The sequence below is a fragment of the Panthera uncia genome, chromosome A2 (assembly GCF_023721935.1).
Source record: "Panthera uncia isolate 11264 chromosome A2, Puncia_PCG_1.0, whole genome shotgun sequence".
Taxonomy (NCBI): domain Eukaryota; kingdom Metazoa; phylum Chordata; class Mammalia; order Carnivora; family Felidae; genus Panthera; species Panthera uncia.
In genome coordinates, this window is record NC_064816.1 from 96798869 (window position 1) to 96825513 (window position 26645).

Here is a 26645-nt window from a genome sequence, read left to right on the forward strand (position 1 = left end):
AGAGACTAGAATAGAATAATCCCAGTTATTGTATTTCTCATCTCTTTAGATTACCGTAACTTTTTTTCATTCCCCGTGTACTTCTTAATTCACTTTGCTTCCATGGTTATTTTCTGCCTTGCTATTGGCTTACTGCATATCTTATGCAAGTTAGGTAACTTTTTGAACATTACCTTAGAATATCCCCAGTCTTACTCTTTCTTTTTAACCATATCCTCAACCATGATAGCTCAGTTAACAAACTCCAAGGCCAACTCAGCACTTATTCCAAATGAATAAAGACAAGAGATTATACTCTCTAAACTGGATTGATGCTAAATGTGTTTTACCTTCCGGAGTTTATGTGTTCAATTAAATGTTGGTGTAAGCCTCATTAGCCTCCTATTGCTTTCCATTTTTGGTCAGAATAATCCAGTGATGTGGTACTTGGAGCAATAACATCAACTCCTTTCACCTGATACTGAGTCTTACCTTGCAGGGTAATGAAGTCATCAAACTGATAAACGTGCTCACTATCTGGGTCAGTAGCAATCAGATTCATTTCTTTGTGGAACATTTCGAAGTTGGGGTCATTTTTCTTCACTACCCCAATCACAAATATTTCCACATTGATGTCACTGGCTTTCTTCACCACCTCTGTCAGATTCTTTTCATCTCGGATATCTGTCTGCCCATCAGTGATGACCAAGGCCACCTTCTTTACACCTGGCCTTGCAGCTTCAAACATGTGGTTGGCTTCATGGAGCGCTGTGGCCGTGTAGGTGCCTTCCCCCAGATACTGCATGTTGTCCACAGCCAGCTTGAAGTCATCCTTGTTGGAGAACTGTGTCAAGTGGGCCACCTTCTCCACCTTATGGCTATAGTTAATTATGCCGATGCGGGCCGTAGCTAGGTCCAGAGCAACCTGGTCAGACAGAGTCTTCACAAGATTTTTGATGATCTGGAAGTTCTCCAGCCCCACGCTTTCTGAGCTGTCGATCACAAACAGCAATTCTAGAGGAGTCTCTCTGCATTTGGGCCCACAACCTAAAAGATGCATGTTGAGGTAGAAACATTGCATGAATGAAAATCAAAACTTACTGATTGGTATGAGAGAGGGGCAGGGATGAACCAGAGACCTGGATTATTACTTTCGTTCTCTGTGAGTGTTAACATAGCTAACAACTGTCCCCCTCTGGTTTCTATATCTGACTTTAAAAAAAATAGTATACTGCAAAAACAACCCCACAACCCCCCCCCACCAAAACACCGTAAAAGATAAAATAACAAACAGCTATGTGCCAATTTCTCCGATTAAAAAAATACATTTTTAAAAGAGACTGCATCCCTGTGTATGCCTTCCTGATGACATTCTTCTCCCTCTTCCTAAGAGATCACCCTATCCTCAGTTTGCTCTTTATCCTTCCAGAATTTGTATTGAAACTGAATCTGAAAGCTACTATTTTAGTCTTCAATCATATCCTTCTGTGAGATTTGCTATTTGCTCATTAGCATGAGCAGTGGGTAAAGTGATGGATTGAAAATGTTTAATCGTGGGGGAGGGATTAGGACCTGTAACTGTTCACAAGAATAGCTGTCCCCAGCTATTCAAGTTTATGTCTCAAGTCACTCACAGTGACCGCTAAGCTGGCTCAGTGAGGCCAACTGTGCATCCATACTATGAAACCTTTTAAGGAGAATGATCTCAGAATGCTGGTCAATAAACACCTTCTATTTAGGGTTTACCATTCAAAGCAATCGTTAGAGTCACCAGGAAATAAGAACTATCAGGGCTCCATTGGTTTATTCATATCCTCAGGTTGCCCAACAACCCTACCACAAAAAATCATGAGGAAACTTGGTGTTATATTTACAGGGCTTCTAAAACTCAGAAGCCACGTCTAAATTGGCCTGTCACCATACAGAGTCCCAAGTGGGTTCTTAAAGCCCAGAGGTCTTTTGGGGGACAAGCCAGTTCAGGGGTTCTCTGTAAGGAAAAACAAAGACGTTTCTGCCTCTGTCTGTTTGAAACACACAAGTTTCTCTTATCTTCATTAGTCTATTAATCTCTTGCCTTTTGGCTAATCTCTTTTCTTCCTCTTTCTGCTAATTCTATTTTAAGTCAATCATATTTAGCCATAGAAGCATTTAGATGGAGCTCTGAAGCTCAAGATGACCTCCTGACTCTGTCGGCCTGCCTCTGAAATGAAATGCGCTCTAGAAATAGTGCTTAAAACTCCACTCAGAGAGACTTCTTGCTTCAGGAAAAACACAGACAATATAATCACCAGCCAGGCTGGATTCAAATACCAGTTAGGCCCCTGTGGTTATATTTCTTTGTTGTTTTTTCCTTCCCAAGCTCAGGTAAATGTCACTGATTACAAATGAGCTCTGTGCTCACAAAAGGCCTGGCTGCCCACAGACTCCAGGGCCAGTATCTTCACTCTTCTGAACCACCCTGGGAAGATGATTTCTTTTTTTAAATCAGGATTCCTTTAGCCTCTCTCACTGCTTCTTGCCATTTCTCATTGACTTTTCAAAAGAGCTTCAAACGTTCCCATGAGCTGTATCATCTACATCTCCGGGTGACCACATTTATCTTGACCAACACAGAACATAGTAGGGTTGGTACTTTAAAGTGATGATTCTCTTCTTGACAGTCAAATCTTACCACATATCTCAAAAATAATTTTGATAATTTCTTCTTTCTGGAGGACAAAAGGAAAATGTATTAATTATATGACCATAATATTTCTTCCTATAGTCCTAAAAGCTATGTCTTACTACAGTCAGCATTGGTCTGTTTCCTTTTATTCTTTCACCAAAGGAAATAAATAGCACAGGGGTTAAAAGTTGGCCACAATATATCACAACTGAAATGCGTTTGCATTGTGAAATGTCATAGCTCAGATTTTCGCAGTTCAGATTGTGGCTTAGCATTTATCAGCTGTGTGACCTTGGACATAGATGATCTAACAGTATCTGTGTCTCAGGGCTGGGATGGAGATCAAATGAGGCTATGCACACAGAACTCCTAGGATAGGGTCTAGCGCCATAAGGTACCGCTTACAAGGTGCGGGCAATGTGTGCAATCAGTTACACAATTTAACCCACATGTGCTGAGCAACCAAGACAAGTACTGGGGCCAAAAGAGAATTCATTCTACACTGTATTCCCTCTTTCTTTTCTCTACCGCTGTCCAGTTTTGCAAGTCTCCTTCCCAGCTTCCCAATACTTTGACTTTGGCACTTCCATGAAGTGTCGCCATGTTCCTAAATGCCCCTGGTCCTGCAGCCATCAGCCCCAGCAAAAGAGCCTGGGATGAGGTGGGTAGTAGAAATAAAGCTGCCAATGCTCTGCCCTGAGCAGCACATTTATGAATAACTGAGATGATGCGACAGAAGGCAGAATTCTATATTTGCCGAAGACAGGAAGGTGACAGGAATGATTAACTTAATAGAAGCCCAGAAAATCTCAACAGGAAGGAGGCATGAACCTGATCTAAGAAGATAAAAATTAAACAGTTGCAAAAGTAAAGTTTTGAAGAAAAAAATCTATACTGACAGAATTGGGGTAAAGATGACATCGTTGGTGATGTGACTTAACAGAAACATGTATGGAAAATATTCAGGGCATTTTAATTTAATTGTATTTTTAATTTAAATTGAGTAAAAGCCAATAATTCCAGTGGCTATTTAAAAAGAACTCCCAGATACAATATTATAAAATTATATAAAATGAGGAAGTCAGCAACATCACTGATATCTCTTTCGAGGGGGGTGGGGGCTTGTCATATTTTAGCACATTTAATAAATCTGAAACCAGGACATGTCTAGAAAAGGCATATGTCTATATTTATATATTTATATTATGTATTTGGAAAGGGGAAATATATGCATTTATGTTCAATTTTTTACAAGTGGAGAAAATACTTGACACCAAGTTTATGATTATAGTTTTTCACTTAACATTATTGCATAATTAATTTCCCATATTATTAAGTATTCTGAAAAACTTGAGGGGCACCTGGGTGGCTCAGTCAGTTAAGCATCCGACTTCGGCTTAGGCCATGATCTCACAGTCTGTGGGTTTGAGCCCCGCGTCAGGCTCTGTGCTGACAGCTCAGAGCCTGAAGCCTGCTTCGGATTCTGTGTCTCCCTCTCTCCCTGCCCCTTCCCTGCTCCCACTCTGTCTGTCTCTCAAAAATGACTAAACATTTAAAAAAATTTTAAAAAAGTGATTACTGAAGTCAGATGCACGACCATTTAAGGTTCTTGATTCATCCTGCCAAAGTGACATTCAGAAAAGTTGTAACAGACACCGCTAACAACAGTCTATAAGAAAAACTGTTTTATTTTAGACACAAAATACTGGTTATTACTATTACATAATCTTTGCCATTTGATAGAACAAGAATTTGCAGTATTTTAAACTATACTTATGCAATTCTCAGTGAGGCTAAATTTTATTTCATAAGCATGTTTCCAAGTTGTATCCTCGTGTGCAAATTCTTTGTATGTTTTTTGTCCATTATTTTCTATTAAAATGTTTCTCTTTCACTGATTTAAAAGAATAATTTATATATCAAAGTTGCATTCTAATGCTTTTCATTGTGCTTTTATGGCATAACTGGGTCTAAAATGCTTTAAGTACTCACATATATCAATCTTTTCCTCCTATTCTTTGCTTTTACGTGACTAAAATTGTTTTATTTTTTTCTACTCAAATTGCCCAATGACTACTTTGGCTATTTTTGCCAATGATGAAGCATCAAATTTATATCCATCAAAAGATTCATAGTACTTCTTATTAGAAGTAGACAAATAAGTACTTTTGTAAGTGCTATGCTATTGGGTTGGAGCCAAAGAACCACGTTGGTCTGCTGGGATTTCCAGGGGTGGGAGCATGAGGGTGGGGTTGTGGTCCAGGGAGGTAGATTGTGAACAGGTTGGGGTAGGAAATGGTGGCAGGGTAGAGGGGTTGGGGGAGGTGGAGGTGGGGGAGGAACATTCCAGGCAGGGGGCAAAGTACACAAAGCACAGTGCATTACAGTACTTGAGTAAACTTAGGACTCAGGGTACATGGCAGAAAGGATGACAGGAAATGTGGAAGACAGATGAACTCTAGAAGGTCTGTGTGTCATGTTGAAGGGTGTGAATTTTATCCTGGGCAGCTAGAAGACACATGGTCCCTAGGCAGAGAAGAGATCTGATCACATTTTACTTTAAAAAGGTGATCATGGCAGCCAGTGGAGGGGGTTGAGGTTCCTCAATAGTTCAGGGGAAAAAGTGACACCAGAAAGCAGCAGTGGCAGTGGATGGGTAGGAGGGGCTGGCCTGAAGGGACCTTTCAGAGGGAAAATGAAGGGGGTTGGTGAGTAATTGGAAGAAAGGGTGAGGAAAAGGAGTCTCAAAGGAAACAAATGGTGATGGCACACTCTCAGAGGTAGGGAAGAATGGACCAGGCAGGCTGGGAGCTAATGAAGATCACTGGGCTCAGCTTGGGCCTGGCTGGGTCTGATGCATCGAGGGGACATGTGGCTGGAGATGTCCAGTTGGCAGTGAGATGTAAGGTCTGGTGCTCAAGAGAGCAGTTCAAACTGGAGGCGGATTTAAGAAAAGCCAGTGTACAGCTGACTGTTGATGGCAGATGAGATTTCATGGAGCAGAGCCTTTCAGTCTTTTTTAAACTAGTGTATCCCCATACCCCCATTTGTTAAACATATTCTTTTCCATGTTTATAATCTAAAGACAATATTTTTTCACCCTCCATCCAACTTTACAATGATATTACATTAGCCTTTTCAAACTACAACCTCTCCCATCCCCCTCCTTCCTTTCATGGCTATCCCTTCCTGAGAGTTTAAAGACCAGGAGAGAGAATACTGAGGGCAGACACTGAGGAATGCGAACATGTAAGGGACAGGTAGAGAAATAGTCTTTCTGAAGCAATTTTTGGCACGAAGTATTAAAACATTGAACTCTGCCATTGGTATTTGCCTCTTAAAAGAGTAGTTTGCTAATCTGGATGAATCTACAACTGACAGCTGTTTGGGGATATATTTGGTCAGGGAGAGAGCGTGGGTGGGAAGAAGAAAGAGGCCTTCTAAGAGCAGAATTTGTGGGAGAGCAGACTAGATTTGGCACCAGACAAGCCATCTCTGGCTACAAGGGTTCTGCTACTTGTTAGCAAGGTGACTTCAGGCATATAGCTCAAACTTTCTATCTGACTTAGCATGTCTTTCATTGAAGTATAGATAACAGTACCTCACGGGGCTATCGTATGGATTAACATGGAGTCTTGGTCAAGAGAGGGTTGTGGCCTACAGTCTGTCCCCTTCTCATTGCACCCTCTCCCCACCAGTTCTGCACTGCATGGGGCCTGGGCCAGCATTCATGTAGTGAACACCAGTCCTCAATTCTGAGCTCTGTCCAAATTCCCTGAAAACACTTTCCCCTTGCCCACCTTTTGGGTGGACCCATGCATACAGCTCAGTGCTGTCAGCTTTCCAAATGGGCCATTTAGGCAGGCAATTCTGGGATCCTGTGTGTCCAGAGTGTAATATAGGGGGGGTGGGGCATGAGTTCAGGGTGTTCACTCTTGTTGGCCCTGAGGACTCCTCACCCAGGAAAGGGTACAGCTGAAGAAGTACTAAAGGTCCAGAGTGGGCCCTCTAAGGAGCCCCCAGGCATCTTACCCAGTAAGGGTGGTACTGATGTGAAGGAGCCTACACAGTACCGGTCACATACTAGATTCGCACTTAATGAAAATTCTCTCTTCCTTCATTCATCCTTCCCTGCTAGGCCCTTTTCTAGAATCTAGAAAGCCAAATCAGCAGAATGACACCCCCATTTCTAAGATCTCTGCCTCTTGGTTAAAAATCTTCTGCTCAATGGGAATGCAAGCTGGTGCAGCCACTCTGGAGAACAGTATGGAGGTTCCTCAAAAAACTAATTTTAGAACTACCCGATGACCCAGCAATTGCACTACTAGGCACTTATCCACGGGATACAGATGTGCTGTTTCAAAGGGACACATGCATCCCCATGTTTACAGCAGCACTATCAACAACAGCCAAAGTATGGAAAGAGCCCAAATGTCCATCGATGGATGAATGGATAAAGAAGATGTGGCATATATATACAAAGGAGTAATACTCGGCAATCAAAAAGAATGAAATCTCTAGTTCCATCCATTTGCAGCTATGTGGATGGAACTGGAGGGTATTATGCTAAGTGAAATTAGTCAGATAAAGACAAGTATCCTATGACTTCACTCATATGAGGACTTTAAGAGACAAAACAGATGAACATAAGGGAAGGGAAACAAAAATAATATAAAAACAGGGAGGGGGACAAAACAGAAGAGACTCATAAATATGGAGAACAAACTGAGGGTTACGGGAGGGGTTGTGGGAGGGGGGATGGGCTAAATGGGTAAGGGGCACTAAGGAGTGTACTCCTGAAATCATTGTTTCACTATATGCTAACTAATTTGGATGTAAATTTTTAAAAATTAAAAATAAAATTAAAAAAAATTTCTGCTCAGGAGATAAAAGCCTAACTTGGCCCCAAGCATCACCATACATCATTTCGTCTGCTCAGGATCCACATATCTACTCCTATCATAGCATTTATCAAACTGCAGGTGAACATCGTTTGCTTGTCTTTCTTTCTAATGGGCTGTGAGCTCCTTGAGTTCAGAGACAGAATCTTTTATTCTAGACAATTCCCCTGGCACCTACGTCAGAGCCTGACTCAGAATACATGCCCAATAAATGTCGGTGAAATGAGAGAACAAATGAATGGATGAAGGAAGCCAGGCCCTCTCCCCATGTTGGGATAGGAGGGAGGGTATAAACCAATGGGGAATGTTCCTCTGGGGATTTGACATACATTCTCCCTGCTACTCTGGGGGAGGCATTGATGTGCACACAGCTGTTTCATGCCCATAGGCATCTGGGGGTGTCTGACTTGTGGTGAGGAGGAGCAAAGAGGAAAAGGCAAACAGGCCATAAAAAAAGTATGTGTTCTGTTTGTCATATGCCCAGCTCTCGTGTCTTACCATCACCACCTAAACTCCCACCCCCCTACACCTGGATTCACTTAGCACAGCAAATAGGGTCACTGTCCTCAGACCATGACACACTGAACAATCAAAAAGAGGAAAAAAAAAAAAAAAAGAGAAGGTTCTTGTTGCTTCTCCACTCTAGGAGATGTAGTGCCTTCCAATGAGAAAGGAAGAAAAAGACTTTGCCACAGAATTTCTAAAACTTTCCCACCCCGTGGGACGTTAATGAGTCAGCTTTTTATTTGCAATGATGCGGGGAGAATAAGGAAAAGTTTGTCGTTGCCTCACAAGTTCTCTGGAATAAGTGAATCCGTACCTTAAAGTAGTCCCCATTTTGTGATGGCTGTTCTCGGAGTACTTCCTAAAGGAGCCAGTCAAGGAAACAGAACTCCCATTCCGGAACGTGAAGGATCACATAGATTAAAAGTTACCTGGTCGGGTGGCTTCTTTGAAACAGCTCACCTCCTTGTTACCATGTCTAGCAGGGGTCAGAGGGAAGTAGTGGCATACCCCCACGAGGCTGGATAAGGGTTGTCTGGTGTTATTTCTCCCTCACGCTCAGATCAGTTACCTCATGCCCAGTCAACACTGGGCTTGTAGCAGTGATATCATTTAAAAAGCAACTGGAGCTCTGCGTCCAAAGAATTCATGCTTCTGAAGCTGAAACATGAATGTAATAATTTTGCAAATGTAAACCCTCAATTACCCTCTAGGATGGATACTCACAGTAAGTCCTGCGTCTCCCTTTGGTCCTTGTAACCCCTACTTAGTGGAAGAAGAGTTAACAGTCAGTGTAGGTTGGAACAAGCTAATGTATAAAATTACACTAAGACTTTAAAAATCACTTCTTGCCTGTTTCCCTGGAGATCCGGGCTCCCCAATTTCACCTTTATCGCCTTTCTTTCCCATAGCGCCCCGTTCTCCATGCTCTCCCTTTGTAATATAGTGAAAAAATAAGTATGGAACGTAAATATTAAAGCCAAACTCTAAAATTTGGTTCGTTTGCAAGCGGCATCTCTTAAAGACCTGTGGGGCTTGTTGATACAAATATACTACTGGAAAAAAATGGCAAGCATTATATTTATATCCCCCCCCCACCCCCCAGGTACCATAATCTAATTCATGATGAGCCGGGGGTCTCAAGGTGAGGAGATCTTGAGTTACTATCAGATCGGCTGGCTACCTTCGGGAAGTTCAACTATTATAACATTCTAACCAGGGTCATCCAGTGTTTTCTATGTGGTATGTTGTAAGGATTTGTTCCTTTATCAGCTGGCTTTTAAGGGTGAAAAAATGAGATTTTATGAAGTAAGCATGTTTATAGTTAGGAAAGGAAATGCATAAGGAACTGCTTTCAAATGGATTGTTTCCTCTGAGAGCTGTCAGGATGAATGACCAGTAGAAGTGTTCTTCTAAAGTTTATGTTAAGCTGTTGAGATCCTAAACCTAAGCATTTCTCTAAGGCCCTGAAATGCTTACCTTCTGGCCAGGGAGGCCATGGCCTGTCATGCCTTTTGGCCCTGGAAAACCTTGAGGTCCTTGCTCCCCCTACACACAATATAAAGAAGGGATCATCCCATTAATTTCCCAAGATAACTCAGAAAATTCTTTGGGTCATATATACACTTGCAGTTTCAGAACAGCCTTATAACATTATCTAAATTGCAGGGGAGGGGTGCCTGGGTGGCTCAGTCAGTTAAGTGTCTGGCTCTTGATTTTGGCTCAAGTCGTGATCTCCTTAGTGAGTTTGAGCCCAGTGCATCGGGCTCTGCACTGACAGTGCAGAGCCTGCTTGGGATTCTCTGTCTTCTTTGCTCTGCTCTCTGTCCCTCCCTCTCCCCTCTCAAAAATAAATAAATAAACATTAAAAAAAAAAAACAAAACAAATCTAGAGGGGACTGTGTATGTCAGATGGGCTCGATTCTTTGCTAGGAAAAATTTAACTTCTGAATCTGGGGTAGAAGTGAAGGAGCTGATTTATAGCATTTGCCTATTTCTGTGTTGTAATTACTCCCACCTTGGCCAATTTCAAACTATGAACATTATATCAATCAGTTCACACATAACAAGCAGCTGTTATTTCAGTTGTGATATTAATGGTGATTTTTATAAACTTCTCTACATTTTTCTATATTTTTTGATATGCTAAAAGCATTTATTACCTTAATAATGGAGGAAATGAGGATATAACAGCATCTCTACCCAATGAATGTCAAAGAGCTGTTTATATAATCACCATATACTGTTAGTTCCAGCCCTGATAATTTTTTACTATGAATCTATTTATCTAAATTTAGTACCTCCTTAATTCAGAAAATAAAAATGTATTCATTTCAAGGACTTTAACTGCCCCCTCCTGCACCTTAACATTATCTACTGTCCCCTGCCCCCTGCTCCCTAAACCACACAGATTTAAAGGGCTTTCATGATGTCGAGCATGAAACAGAATAACCCCTGTTCAGTATACAGTCATAGTTCTGATGCTGCTTAACTCTGAATCATTATTAGCAATGAGTCTGTGGCAAAGCTTTGTGGATTCTCCTGGTCAGGAGCTCCGGGGATTTCACCTGCTTACCTTGAATATCTTTCTCAAAGGTATACTGACCACACCTACTAGAACTGCTGGGATTCTTAATGAAAACCTCAGACTATGAAATGAGAATCAAGGATAGGGGCAGGAGTAAAATATGCATTTTGCCATGGCCTTCTAGGACTTGAGAGCCACTGCTCCAGAAGGCAAGATAGCTTGCTTGGAGACCATTGTAACTTTGAGTAGTGGCATTCCTCAGCCCCCCTTCCTAGCTCATTGGCTTTCAAGCTTTTTAAAATCAACAGAACCCTTTCTTTCAAAAAGTATTAATAATGAAATATTTCAGACACATAAAATTTATACTGAAGAAGGCAAACACTCACCTATATACCACCATATTAAAAAATGAAATGGTGCAGATAGCACTGAACCCCTGATGTACCCAATCCCATGCTCTTAACAAGAGGGGAAATCTTTTCTGCAACTGACATGCATCACTCATATCCATGTTTTTATGCTTTAACTACATATATATATTCTAAGACAATGGATAATATTTAACATTTTAAACTTCAAATAAGTGATATATTTATGCATTCAATTGTATTCTAAAACTTTTTAAAGCTTGGTTATTTATTTTGAGAGAGAGTGTCTGTGCTTGGGGAAGGAGCAGAGAGAGAGAATCCCAAGTAGGCTCCACACTGTCAGTGCAGAGCCCGACATGGGGTTCACATACACAAACCATGAGATCATGATCTGAGCCAGAACGAAGAATGGGATGCTTAACCGACTAAGCCACTCAGGCACCACACATCCAGTTTTTCTTAAAAAAATTTTTTTAATGTTTATTTATTTTTTGAGAGAGAGAGACACACACACACAGTGTGAGCGGGGGAGGGGCAGAGACAGTGGGAGTCACAGAATCCAAAGCAGGCTCCAGGCTCTGAGCTGTCAGCACAGAGCCCGATGTGGGGCTTGAACTCATGAACCACTAGGTCATGACTTGAGCTGAAGTTGGATGCTCAACTGAGCCACCCAGGAGCCCCTCCAATTTTTATTTTAAATATCAGCATTATCTGTTGGAAATTTGTCTGTGTACCTATACATAGTTCTAGTTTGTTAATTTTCTCTGCTGTACAGTATGCCATTAAATAACTCGACTATAATTTATTCATTACCTAGTGATGGATATGGTTGTTTCCAATATTTCCCAGTTACAAATAACACTTCAATAAATACGCTCTTATATATCTTTGCATACTTGTACATATCCCTAAAAGGGAACCTTTTCATTAAAACAAATCTTATATAGAGGGTACAAAATAAGATGAATATAATTGGAGACTCCTTTTGAAATGCGCAACTTTTGTTGGACCCAAGACTTGGCTAAACTTCTAGGTCCTTTTCATCTCTGCCATGTATTTCTAAATGCAAGGCAGGTATGGGGTTACAGTTTTGCCTCCTCAATTCATCTCCAGAGGACTTAGACCAAGTTCCTTACAAAGGTCAGATTGCAGAGAACTCATTTGCTGAAGGTCTTTTTCATCTTGGTAACTGTTGAGCCAAGCACAGTGCTATGGTAGAGTGGGCCCACAGTAAAGGCTTGTGCAGTATTGTGCGTCTCAGGCCTGAGGACACCCACCCCAGAAGAAGGAGTGGTGCCTCTGTTCGTTCTGTTGGTTGCTTCAGTGGTGATAGGAGACAGGCAGAGATCGCTGGTCTTCTATACTCCATTCACATTCAAGAGACAATAGTCTTTTCTCACCCAGGAAATATGGTGGTATTGAGAGCCCCAGAACCTTGGATAGGGATTGGTGTCACTTAAATAAGCCTGAGACAGTAAATCCACATTCAGATTCAAGCAGGAGAAAGGAGAGGAGAAAAATCTGTTCTGTTTCCGAAGATTACACAGCTAACACAGGTCTGAAGAGGAATAGACAGGAATATGTGGAACACAGACCAGCCTCATTACACTTGCTGAAAAATGTGCTCTAAGAGTGGATGTGCAGCCTCATCTTGAATGTGAAGGATAGAAGGGTCTGTCTAACGTACAGACTGGGTGGCCAGCTCACAGAGTCGTAGGCAGGGTGGTGGGAAGATGCCTGCCTGAGATTCTGCCATTTTCTGTTCTAATTAAAAAGAAAATAAGAACCAAAAGTTATATGAAATGTATCATCTTAAGACAGGTGTGTCGGTAAGGGATACTTTGGCATAGATTAGTTTTCTCATATTTTTTTGTGGGCGTGAAGGAAGACATCTTTATTCGACCAGGTAACTGGTTGAAAGGTAGCTTGAGGGTGTCAGGAAGATGCTTGAGACCGCTGCGACCTGAGTTGGGGGGGAGGGGGTGGTCAGGAGGTTTCCTAGCCAGGTGGAAGGGGATTGAAGGTTCATGAGAGAATACTAGAAGATCTACAGTCGGCTTTGTCCCAGCCCTGAAGGACAGAAGAGCACGGAAAACACAGCAGCTAGGACTGGGATATGATAGCAAATTATCACTGGGAATTGCAGTAGATGAAGCGGGTCCAGAAAGAACTTGACGCCTTTCTGACAATTATTCAGAATAATTATGTCTTTTACAACTTTTTGGATCCTATGACAGCTAATATAGATGTCCAATAGATGTTTATGACTAACTAGCTTCCTTTAAGAAATTACACAATTTCCTAGCAAACTTAAAAGTTACTGTGGCCTCACTGCCAAGCCCTGAGGGAAAAACCTCAAAGTAGCCTCTAATCACGTCAGGATCAGTTCTGTGGTTAGGAATTTATTTTGCATTACTTCACATTATAGATATTTTATATGTAATTGTTAACACTGTAGCTATTCCAGGCAGCTGGGTTTCCCTATAAAGAGGCCCCCTTTTTCCCCCTTTTAATTATCAGTTTACCTTCAAAGTACTTGAAATCTTCCTATAACTTTCAGACTGTACTATCTGGCTAGCAGCAAGAAGACCTCTGAATTTGGCAGAGGTGAATGCTCTCCAGTCATCTGTGTTTTTCCTTACAAGTCTCAGGAAAATGATACACAATTATATCAGCCTGGATCAGATGCAACTACAGGAAAGAACCTGTCTATCTGAAGGTGTCATTAAATCCAAATTTCAAACCCAGTTTCTCAACCACCATATCTCAGCCTTAGATTTTCATTGTTCAGATATTTAAGGTGCAGTAAGAAAAAAAAATCAAACTCACGGATGATCAAAAACTATAAAATGAAGTTCTGGCTTCCTTTTAGGGAAATTTCTAGAAACTAGAAAAGGCTGCTTTAATTTTTAAATCCACAGTAAAAAAAATTGCTGACTAATCTATGAAAGCACAATTTTTTCTCAGAGCATCATAGACCTGTGGTTGCAGCACAACCACCTAGCTCAAAATCTAAGGAAACAAAGGATCCTCTAAGGAGAGACAGGGCACAGGTAGTTACTTAGCTGCTGGAGACACCAGATGTCATACAAGCTGGTAAGAACTTAGTGAAAATTCTTAACCAATGGCTGAGTGTGGGCTAGTGTAAGAAGACAGGACCTCTGGGAGCTCCAGACGCAGGGGAATTTATACCCACTCTCTCATGAGCTCTTCGGGGGCCTCACCAGTGCTCATGAGAGAGACTGGGGACAGGGCGAGTCCCAAAGCTTCCCTAGTGGTGCAGGCCCAGGGGAAGGAAGCAGGTAACCCCTGTGAAAAGCACAAAGCCTCTTGTGGGACAAAAGTCTTAAGCTTCTGGGGGAAGTACAGCAAATGCTGTCACCTTTAGGGCATAGATGACCCATGGGAGCTGGAGGTAGGAAATAGAATAAAACTTGCAGGCATGGGTCCCAGATCTTTGGAGATGTCCTAACTACTTGGAAAGGGTCAGGAAACCCTCTTCATTAGAGGCCTCTTATGCATTTGCTGGAACTTGTAAAACTGTACACTTAAAAGGTAAGTAATAAGATTATAAATACTCTTTTACTAAACAATAAGAAGACTCTTTTAAAAAGTAAAAAGAATTAATAGAACACTTGGCGAAATGAATAGGGTCTATAGAGGAAATAGTGTAGCAATGATAATTTTTTGATGTTTATAATTTTACTGTGTTATGTAGGGGAATGTAGTAAATATTGATAAATTTTGAAGGTAGGGAGTACAAGATCAGTCAAGCCGGCCTTTGAATGAAAAGCAGCTTGAAGAAAGAAAGCAGTATTAGATTAAGATGTTGACTTAGTGGGTAAATGGCAGAGTTAGCAAGACATGGTAACCTGCCTGAATAGTCATCTAAGTATTTGGCCTCAAATCCAGGAACCATTCTGTATTGAAAGGGATTATTTTCTTAGGCTTTAATGAAATGGCTAGTTCACTTTAGATGGAAAATAGTATTTTCCTGGTGGCCTACAGAGTACATATAATTGTACATGTAGACAGAAGGAGCTTATCTAGGGGCGCCTGGGTGGCTCAGTTGGTTAAACATCTGACTTTGGTTCAGGTCATGAGCTAACAGTTCATGGGTTTGAGCCCCATGTCAGGCTCTGTGCTGACAGCTCAGAGCCTGGAGCCTGCTTCGGATTCTGTGTCCCTCTCTCGCCCTGCCACTCTCCCAGTCGTGCTCTGTCTCTCTCAAGAATAAATAGACATTAAAAATAAAAAAAAGAAGAAGAAGAAGGAGCTTATCCAGGGACCCTGTAGAACAACCTAATGGTCTGGCATTTTGGCACCTCTCTCCTTCCACCTAAATTCCAAGCATAACATTCTTCTTTTACAACTAGCAACTGCCAATGATTTGTGTGTCTACATGTGAAGGACTGAGCCAGATAATCAGAGAGCTAGACATATTCTTATTTAATCACTATAATAACCTGGGGACAAGTATATAAGTGATAAAACTGAGGCTTTGCAATTCTTCCCCATCACCTTGGATTGTATTTGATTTCACAGCAATGCTTTCTTTGAACAGTAAATCTCTCCAAAGGTGGTTCTCCCAAAGGCTCTGATTTTCTTCGCTCAGTTCTGTCTCGGCACAGACTAGAAGCTAAGCAGTTTCTCCATCTCCAGCCTGAAAATTAAGAGCCTCCAGCTTCTTCAAATCCTTATCTTTGTGGAATTGAACTCCTTTAACTTAGTATCCCATCTTGATATGTTAACATTCCCTAACACGGGCTAAGACAGCCTAATGCTTGTCCCACAAAGCAGCCCACTTGGTTGGGAATACAATCAGTGCTTACATTATTTGTGATCAGGCGAGCCTTCTGCTGGAGCATAGCCCAGGCTCACCTGGTACCTGGCCAGAATATCGTCCTAATGGGCCTAAATGGAACAACATGGCTTCATTATACTTGATTTTCATTCAAATGGTGATTGAGTCCCATTGTGTCCCATGAGAGGCAGAGAAATGGTTTACTTTTTATAGATTCAGGGACTGATTGTGAATCTGTTCCTAAAAATGGTTTAAAACCTGCACCATCTGTTCCTCCCCTCCTCTCCATGGCCCGCAATTCAGGGTCTTTTTTTAATAATCTAAGAAGTGTCAGCCATGTACAGCAAGGGTTTTCAAAACAGCTCCAGTGGAAACTTCCATGAGTTGGACCAAAATGTTGCTGACGTTAATATTGATGGCTATATTCATTTCCTATTGTTGCTGTAATGAATCACCACAAATTTAGTGGCTGAAAACAACATAAATTTGTTCTCTTACTGTTCTGGAAATCAGAAGCACAAAGTCAGTTTCACTGGAATGAAGTCAAGGTATCGGCAGGACTGGTTTCCCCTGGAGGCTCTGAGGAGAGCATCTGTTTCCTTGACCAAAAAGTTCTAGTGGTCACCTGTATTCTTTGGCTTGTGGTCCCTTCCTTCATCTTCCTCCACTCCATCCCTGTGTCCACCATCACATCACCTCTTCTGTAGTCTCTTCTGCTTCTGCCCCCCTCTTATAAGGACACTTATGATCAGACTGAGGGCCCACCCAGACAATCCAGGATCACGTCCCCACCTCAAAATGCTCAACTTAATCATGTGTGCAAAGTTTCTTCTGCCATAGAAGGTAATATTCACAGACCCTCAGGATTAGGACATGAACGTCTTTAGGGGCCATTATCCAGCCTACCAATTGGCTTTTTCCCTATTCATGCAAATATGTGTATATGCAATTTAGTTTATACTCTAGGGGTGCTAAGGTAACATTTAAAATACCATAATCAGTGGGCCATACTTTAAAGACAGGTGCTTTAACACTCACTCCCTGAATTTGCTCCAGAGGGATAACGGAAACAATTTATCCTTGGGGAAATAAGAGGTATTCAAGACCTGTCATAGCTAGGAATGTTGTGCAGATACCTTACTCCTTGCACGAATGGGGTAAAAGAATCAGCCAAATGCTTTGGTAGGGCACCCTAATTCTAGAACTCATTCAAAACGGGTGCCTTCAACCCTCATCCCATAATGAAGAGTCCCTTCACTGATTTAAAAGGTTAAGTGGTCCAATCATGAGAATATGGTTGTATTTATCTTAGAGAAATCATTTTATGCAAAGTGCTTGTCAAAGTGCTTTAAAGAAAACCAGAAAATTGGAAATTGGACCAGGCTTCAGTGCATGTTTTTGTACCTCCTTATTAATAGGTAGCAGAACATTAGGTAGAATTCTATCTGAAACTTGCTTTCATTAAAACACACCATCCGATGGGTATTGAGGAGGGCACCTTTTGGGATGAGCACTGGGTGTTGTATGGAAACCAATTTGACAGTAAATTTCATATATTAAAAAATAAAAAATAAAAAAATAAAAAATAAAATAAAAAAATAAAATAAAAATACCAAGAAATAAAAAAACAAACAAACAAACAAACAAACAAAAAAACACACCATCCGATAGCAAGGTAGTCTAGGAGGAAGCAAGTAACTCCTACCAACCTCTAATCTTCAGGGGCTACTGATAGTCATCAAAAAGATTCTGACAAATTTAAATGTCCAAATTGGCCTTGTTCAGTTCACAACACTCATAGCCAAATGTGCTCAATTTGGGCATATTTCCCTCCAATCCTTTCTCTTAAACTTTTAGTCCCTGCTTCCATTTTTCTGTTTATATCTGCCAGCAGATGTTAACAGAGTTGAACAATTAGCACATGAATATTCACAAATGATCTCAACAGTCAAGCCACCAAACTGGACTGTTTGATTGCTTTGTGGACATATGTGCTCCCGGTTATGATTCTCTATCTGACTGCAGAATTGGTCCTATTTTCCAATAATAAAATTGTTCTTAGCATAAATGTCAGAATTGAATACATTGATAAGTCATAGTGCAAAGACCTTCATGGCTTCAAGGGGCTTTGCTGGATCAACTCAATTGTACACATTAATTTTGTCTGCCTAAGTAGCCTTCTGTAAAACCTGCCAAATTTCATGAAAATCTTGCATGGCATTTGGCTACACTTACTGCATAAATGATACATACAAGGAGACAAGGTCAGCTTTATGGCAGTTGCCTCTGCTAGAGACAGGAGACTCTGGAATGCTCCCCTTGCTGGCTACCTGCATAGTCCAGGCTCCTGGTTTCCCTCCTGCTGTTGACAATTTGCGTTTTACTTCTCCAGTATCTCTTTTGGTGCTCTCTGTGCCCTCAAGGTAGATGTCTGCCATGGTCCTTACTTTTGTTTTGCAATATTATCCACATGCCTGGCATTAGTAGTGACCCTATGAGGATAATCTCCACTTTTCTAATCCCCAGTCTCTCTGCTCTGGGTCTAACTTTATATCTGCTTTCCAGAACTTTCCACCTGCTAGCCATATCAGAACCAAATCCATCAAATACAGAAATTCTACTCGGCCAAGCCTGCTTTGTTTTCCGCCTTTCCCTCTTTGACTCCAGGCTTGGGGTTCTCTTCGTGTCCTGAGCTTGTGTCCTTTCTAAATACCCTCATTCCATCTGTGGGCCAGTCCTGGCCCACCAAACACATCCAAGGAGTTTTCCCTGACCCACTCTCGCCCCAGCCATGAGTAATACCCCACAGCATGCCACACCTCTCCTGTGGCACATGTCTAACGGGTTTGGGCATGCACATCTTTCTGTCCTACTTAAATTCCCAAAGTAGATTCTTCATCTTCTTTGTCTTTCTACCTTCTGAAGTACCCATTTCAGGGCCCTGCATATCAAACTGAGCTAGATGGAGTGGATGTGGAGGCCTGCCACCTTGTTGGTAGAAGTTGTCTAGGCACCATACACCCTAAACTCTGTTTTTATGTTCACAAATCCCCCACTCCCAACACACACACACACACACACACACACACACACACACACACGTAACGAGGTGCCTCTCTGGTTAATATAAGGCAAATTCCATGATAAGCTTTCGGGATCAATAGGGAAAACAGATAACAAAAAAGATGTGTGGAAGTGCTGGCAGAGACTCCACGACATGGGTGCTGAAGGAGGCACTTACAAGCACGTCATCTGGCCTGGAGTGTGGAGCTGTGTCCTGACCACTTTAGCAGTGCGGCCAGGGTGTGGGGACGGCAGGAGGTGCTGATCTGTATGGCCACAGCTGCTGCCACAGCAGTGGGACAGGGGGCCTCCTTCTGCGGGGCCTCCTAGCACAATGGTATAAGGGTCTAAGTCTGCTGAGCGAAGAGATGCCATGAAATGTTGTATGCTTTTCAATTCTACTTCTCTTTTCCATGGCTCAGTTGCTTAACAGACAAGAATGGATCCAGAAGTAGTGAAAAGGGCAAAGCCTCTTTTCCGCTGATTTAATATGAGGGCAGGCTGAATAATGGCCCCAAAGAAATGCAGGTCCTAATGCCCAGAACCTGTGAGTGTTATACAGAAAAAAAAGTTTTGGCAGATGTGATGAAGGATCTGAAGAGAGATTTTGATCTCTTACTCAAGAGATTATCCTGGATTATAGAGGTGGGTCTTCAATGCAATCATAAATATCCTTACAGGGGCGCCTGTGTGGCTCAGTGGGTTAAGCGTCAAACTCTTGATTTAGGCTCAGGGCACGATCTCACAGTTCAGGGAGCTGGAGCCCCGTGTGGGGCTCTGCGCTGACAGCATGGAGCCTGCTTGGGATTCTCTCTCTTTCCCTGTCTGCCTCTCCCCTTGCCTCTCTCTCTCTCTCTCTCTCTCTCAAAATAAATAAATAAATAAATACCCTTATAAGAGGGAGGCAAAGGGAGACTTGACAGAAGAGAAGATCATGTGATAGAAACAGTGCAAAGCAGAATCAGAAAAGATGCATATCACTGACTTTGAAGACAGACAAAGGGGCCAGGAGCCAAGGAATGAATGCAGGAGTGTGGCTCTAGACCCTGGAAGAGCAAAGAAATAGATTATCGGCGAGACTCCCTGTCAACATTTGGTTTTTGCCCTGTTAAGTTTCATTTTAGACTTCTGGGCTCCAGAGCTGCAAAAGAGTAAGCTGGTGTTGTATTAAGCCACAAATGTGATAATTTGCTACAACAGCCAGAGGAAACTAACAGAGACACCGACGTTCTCATTTCTCCCACTTGTAGCAGATCAGACCACAACACATGGCATTTTGCATTAAATTACCAAAAAATAATTTGTCTCAGAAATCGTTTGTATTTCAAGTGTCACAAAGTGACAATTCTAATATTAAAATGAGGAGGCCGTGAGCAGCGCTTAGGGTGGCTCTGGGCTTTGTGGAAAAGTTTGAGAAGCTGTGCTTTTCAGTAGCCTTTCCCCCTTCAGGAGAGGAAGCGATGTTGAAAAATAATATTTCACACACCAAAGGGAAGGTTGTTCAATATAGCACATCGCTTTTGCAGGATAGTTGGAGACTGGTAGAAGAAAATTATGAACTACTAAGGATAAGGGTTCAGAATGAATAAATCCATCCCTTTTAAACCTGCCTTGGTTCAGGGCGCATGGGTGGCTCAGTTGGTTGAGAGTCCGACTTTGACTCAGATCATGATCTTGGGGCTTGTGAGTTTGAGCACTGTGTCAGGTTCTGTGCTGACAGCCTGGAGCCTGGAGCTTGCTTTGATTCTGTGTCTCCCTCTCTCTCTCTCTGCCCCATCGCCCCCTCTCACTCACTCTCTCTCTCTCTCTCTCTCTCTCTCTCTCTCTAACGATAAATAAACATAAAAAAAAATTTCAACCTGCCCTGCTTCAGATTCACCTCACCCATGGGTTAAATTGTTACAATAGTTTAATGCATGCCTTTACTTCAGCTCATGTACATCTATACTAAACATTCTCAGTTGTGGGGCCAGAGAGAGAGCTGCTAGCATGCAAGGGAGAGGATATTTCCAAGGGCACAACCCACCTCTTCCCCCCACACCACCATCTAAAAAGGGAACAATGAGTACAGCTGAGGATGGAGTGTTCTGGATGTGGGAATGGTGTGGAGGCAGAGGAATGAGAAGCCCTGCCCCAAGCTGTCACATACTAAAACATTCAGCTGGGCAGGTCACTCCTGTCCTTAAAAAGGACAAGGTTTACACCCAAGACAAATAAAATCATGTGTCTACACAAAGCTTACACATAGGGGTTCATAACAACATTATTTATGACAGCCAAAAAGTGGAAATAACCCAGTGTTCACCAATGGACAAATGGACAACCAAATATGGTACATCTCTACAGTGGAATATTATTTGGCCACATAAAGAAAGTTCTAGTACAACATGAATAACCTTTTTTTTTTTTCTAAGTTTCTATTTAACTTCCAGTTAGTTAACCTACACTGTAGTATCAGTTTCAGGTGTACAGTTTAGTGATTCAACCCTTACAATACCCAGTGCTTATCAGGGCAAGTGCCCTCCTTAATCCCCATCAACATGGATGACCCTTGAAGACATGATGCTAAGTGAAAGAAACTAGCCACAAAACACTACACATTGTGTGAGTCTGTTTATAAGAAATGTCCAGAATTGTCGAATCCATGGAGACAAAAAGTAGATTAGTGGTTGCCAGGGACTAGAGGCTGAGTGGGAAGGGAAAGGGGAGTGACTATTATGGGACAGAGGGTTTCTTTTGGGGATGATGGCAATGTCCTAAACTTAGGTTGTGTTGATAGTTGCACAAATCTGTGAAAATACGAAACTTCACTGACTTGTTTACTTTAAACAGGTGACATGTATGGTATGTTAGTTATATCACCATAAAACTAAGTTTTTAAAATAAACCCTTCCAAGCTTTTCTATCATCAGAGCAATGGCTCTTCAACTTTGGTATACATCAAAAATATCTGTAGAGTTGTGAAAACAAAGATTACTGGCCTCCACACTAAAAGTTACTGATTCATTATGTCTAGGTGGGGCCCAAGACCTTGGATTTTTTAAGTGTTTATTTATTTTTTGAGAGAAAGAGGGAGAACGTGTGCACGCACACAAGCAGGGGAGGGGCAGATAGACAGGGAGACAGAGGATCCTAATTGGACTCTGCACTGACATCAGAGAGCCCAATGCCAGGCTTGAACTCACAAACCATGAGGTCATGATCTGAGCCGAAGTCCGATGTTTAACTGAGCCATCCAGGCACCCCAAGAACTTGCATTTTTTTAAATATTTGTGTATCTTGAGAGAGACAGAGTGAAAGAGAGAGAGCGTGTGCATGAGTGGGGGAGGGGCAGAGAGAGAGGGAGAGACAGAATCCCAATCAGGTTCTGTGCTGTCAGTACAGAGCCTGATGTGGGGCGTGGTCCCACGAACCGTGAAATCATGACCTGAGCCAAAATCAAGAGTCAGATGCTTAACCGACTGGTCTACCCAGGTGCCCCAAGAATCTGCATTTTTAACAGGTTCCTAGGTGAGGCTGATAGAGCTGGTGGGGAGCCCCTTTGGGAATCACTGACTGATAGGCTCCAGCCGAAGCTCTTTAGCTTGGCCCTAATGTCCCTTTACAGACTGGCCCTGCGTGTTTTACCAGTTTATTCCTCTAAAGTCTTCCTCTCATCTTAACCTTATCTCATAAAGATCTAGTTCTAGTTGGGATGAGCACTGGGTGCTGTATGGAAGCCAATTTGACAATACATTTCATATTAAAAAAAAAAAAAGATCTAGTTCTAGTTCCCCACCAAGTTCTGGCCATCTATTACACACTGGGCATTGATTCATCCCTAGCATCTAGCCCAGTGCCTGGTGCATAGAAAATATTCAATTAATGATTTAAAAAATTTTTTACATTTATTTATTTTTGAGGGACAGAGAGAGAGAGAGACAGAGCACAAGTGAGTGAGGGGCAGAGAGAGAGGGAGACACAGAATGCAAAGCAGGCTCCAGGCTCTGAGCTGTCAGCACAGAGCCTGATGTGGGGCATGAACTCACAAACTGTGAGATCATGACCTGAGCTGAAGTCGGATGCTTAACCGACTGAATCACCCAGGTGCCCCATAAATGTTCAGTTAATGTTTTTGAACCAGTGGTTGGTCCCAGACCACCCCAGTACCCTTCCATCTCACATGAACAGATAACTACCCCTCCTAAAGTCAATGTTACCCCCTTATTGAAATTCCCTGGGATAGGGGACATAAAGAAAAAGGAATAAGAAAGCAAAATAATACTCATGAGGTATAAACCTTAAAATTCCAAATATACCAAACTATATAAGCCATGCATCCTTGGGCATATAGCCAAAGGGAAGATTCTAATTAGAGTTAACTAGCCTCAGTATTCACCAACTTGAGAAACACCAAGAGGAAATGCATGGTGAGAGTTCTTTACATACTTAACATGAACAGAAAAGTACAGTAGGCAGCTTTATACATAAGCAGAAGGTAGCAGCTCCAGCTGTCACAATGAATGTGTCTTGACTGTCACACTTTTAAGTGTGAAGGCTGGTAAAGATGATGTTTACTTTATTTCATCACCATATGACTCTGGGGAAAGGGAAACTGATTTAGGCTCTATGTGACATGTTTAATTATATCAAAAAGAAGGTATCGGGGGCTCCTGGGTGGCTTGGTCGGTTAAGCGTCCAACTTCGGCTCAGGTCATGATCTCACGGTCCGTGGGTTCAAGCCCCACGTCGGGCTCTGTGCTGACAGCTCAGAGCCTGGAGCCTGTTTCAGATTCTGTGTCTTCCTCTCTCTCTGCCCCTCCCCTGTTCATGCTCTGTCTCTCTCTGTCTCAAAAATAAAATAAACATTAAAAAAAAAATTAAAAAAAAAAAAAAAAGAAGATATCAATGTGACATTCAGCCAGGTCTCTCCTTAGGCCCAATGTATTTCCTGTCAGTAGGTTTGGTGACAACTGTTAATGTCACCAATGTGACGCCAATGTTAATGCACCAATGTGTGGTGCACCAAAGAACAGGCCAAAAGATGAATTGCTCCAACGCTTTATCCCATGGTCTCCTTTGGCTGCACCAATGACACCCAATCCACCCACTATGCCAACACTCTTGCGGATCAGGCCCCGGCCATCCTGGAACTCAGATAGCTGCTCTCCCCATGTAGAAATTCTGGAGGCGGTGTTGACACTTGTATTTGAGATGTGAATTATAGGACCTATGCCTCTGTACTGTCCTCCTAGTTGTTTTTTTTTTTTTAATTAATGTTTATTTATTTATTTTGAGAGAGAGAGAGAGAGAGAGAGAGAGCAGAGGAGGGGCAGAGAGAGATGGAGAGAAGATCCCAAGCAGGCTCCTCATTGTCAGTGCAGAGCCTGATGTGGGGGCTCTATCTCACGAACCATGAAGTCATTACCTGAGCCAAGGTCAAGAGCTGGACGCTCAACTGACTGAGCCACACAGGCGTCCCTGTCCTCCTAGTTTTATTACCTGTCAAAAAGATTATAGCTCCTGAGAGACAGTGGCATTCTGTAGACTGATTTCCTCTACCAGGAATTAAAAGCACAAAAAGACCAATAACTAATTGTCCTCTCACAGCGTGTCTTTCACCAGAGGATTCACAATAGTAGCTCTTCTATGTGTCTCTGGATATGCTATGGGGATTAAAGAAGTAATATTTATAGACCCATGATTTTTTTTAAATTTATTAATGTTTATTTTATAGACAGAGAACAAGCAGGGGAGGGGCAGAGAGAGCCAGGGACAGAATCTGAAACAGGCTGCAGGCTCTGAGCTGTCAGCACAGAGCCTGATGTAGGGCTCGAACCCACAAACCATGAGATCATGACCTGAGCTGAAATCGGACACTTAACCGACTGAGCCACCCAGGCACCCCTAGACCTATGAATTCTTTAAGTGAAGGTAGGCTTATTTCATTTACCATAAGGTTCTCCGGGTTGATTCATGTTGTCACATATAGCAGAATTTCCTTCTTTTGGGGAGGCTGAATAATATTCTACTGTGTATACATGCCACATTTTCTTAATCCATTCATGCTTTGGTGGGCATTTAGGTTGTTTTCCTATCTTGGCTATTGTGAATAGTGCTACAGTGAACATAGGAGTGCTAAGTGAAATAAGCCAGTCACAGAAGGACAAATCCTGCATGACTGCACTAATCTGAGGTAACTAAAACAGTCAAGTCATAGAAGCAGAGTAGGATGGTAGTTACCAGGGGCTAGGAGGAGGAAATGAGATGTCGTTCAATGGATATAATGTCTCAGTTATGCAAGATGAGTAAGTTCTAGAGATGTGCTGTATAACATAGTGCTTATAGTTAACAGTGCTCTCCTGTATGCTTAAAAATGTGTTAAGTGGGTAAATCTCATGTTAACTGTACTTACCACAGTAAAAAAATGAAAACAATAGCTGAAAAGAATAAATTTGTTTTTTAGAAAATGGAAATGATAGGGGCACCCAGGTGGCTCAGCCGATTGAGGTCTGACTCTTGATGTTGGCTCAGGTCATAATCTCACAGTTTGTGAGTTCAAGCCCCACATTGGGCCATGCATTGTCAGTGCGGAGCCTGCTTGGGATTCTCTCCCTCCCCCTCTCTCTGTCCCTCCCCTGCTCATGCTTGTGTGATCTCTCTCTCTCTCTGTCTCAAAATAAATACATAAAAACTTTTCTAAAAAGTGGAAATGATAAAGGTATCCAAGAATATTTTTTGAATAAAATAAAGAAAATTACATTAATGTTAAAAAGCTGGAAGAAAAAGTACAATAACATCTACTTCCTGTAGGCAGTTGTCAATCTCATCCATTTATATGCCCTCTTTTCCTTTCTCATTACTTCCAGCGTGATAGGAACTATTCCCAATGATTCAGACTCCACTTTCAAAAAGGCAGAACTAACTCATCTATGGAAACTTCGCTTTTGATTTTTCCCGGCAAAACTCCTCTAAGCTGTCTTCATAAGCTGCTTACTGAGAAGCTGACAGTTGGCCGTGCTGTACCACAGAACACACAGTTGTGGTTGGCATCTCTCAGGTCAAGAAACAGAATTGAAGCAACGTGAAAAGGTCCATAAAACCACAGTCACCTATAAAAGCCTACCTTTCAAAAACTCTATTAACAAAGTTAACTCCGGTTTTAACTGCGTCATACTTCCTTCAAGGATAAAGCAAGAAAACATGTGAGTTAAAGTTTAACAGTAAGAGACAAATATACATATAATGAAAGTGTATTCACAGATTTTTATAAGCCTAGACTCATGATCACAGTGAAGTAGGAAACCACATCAACAAAGTGGCAGAAACAGACAAAGTCACAGGCAGACAGATTTCAGTTCAACATAAAGAAGGAAAGCCTACCAATTATAGCTATAGAATAAGCCTTACAACATACAATGAGATAGAAATACTAGCACAAGTATGAGAAAATACAAGAATGTTCTCTGCAGCATTATATAAGGAAGGGAAATATATAAATAAATTATGTTACATTTGTGTAATGGAGTGCTACATAGCTGTTAAAATGTATGGTCTTTATGTATTGATTTGCAGGGCCATCCATGCTCTATTAACTGAGGGTGGGGAGCAAGTTGGGAAAATTACATATAAAATTATTTTAAAGGCTGTTGTGCTGTATGTGTGTTTACACATGTAGTCAAAGCTATGGAAGCTACCCATCAAACAACAAACAGTGGTAATCTGTATGGTAGGACTGAAGGGAAAAGTGGGAGACTTTCACAACTTTGCATGATTATGAGGTATTTAGATTTGACACAGTTTGCATTATTCTCATTTTAAAAAGTAACATAGTTTGGGGCGCCTGGATGGCTCA

The 26645-nt window shown here is 41.8% G+C and overlaps 1 protein-coding gene across 1 annotated transcript in view; it reads right to left on the reverse strand.

The window, feature by feature from the left end:
* COL28A1 (collagen type XXVIII alpha 1 chain) overlaps positions 1-26645 on the reverse strand; it is a 172128-nt gene that overhangs the window by 17538 nt on the left and 127945 nt on the right. The window contains exons 28-32 of the mRNA XM_049641510.1: positions 9529-9597; positions 8902-8982; positions 8776-8811; positions 2651-2687; positions 472-1026 (exon numbers count right to left, since the gene is read on the reverse strand). Of these exons, the coding sequence (XP_049497467.1) occupies positions 472-1026; positions 2651-2687; positions 8776-8811; positions 8902-8982; positions 9529-9597 (778 nt within the window). The remainder of the gene's footprint in view (positions 1-471; positions 1027-2650; positions 2688-8775; positions 8812-8901; positions 8983-9528; positions 9598-26645) is intronic.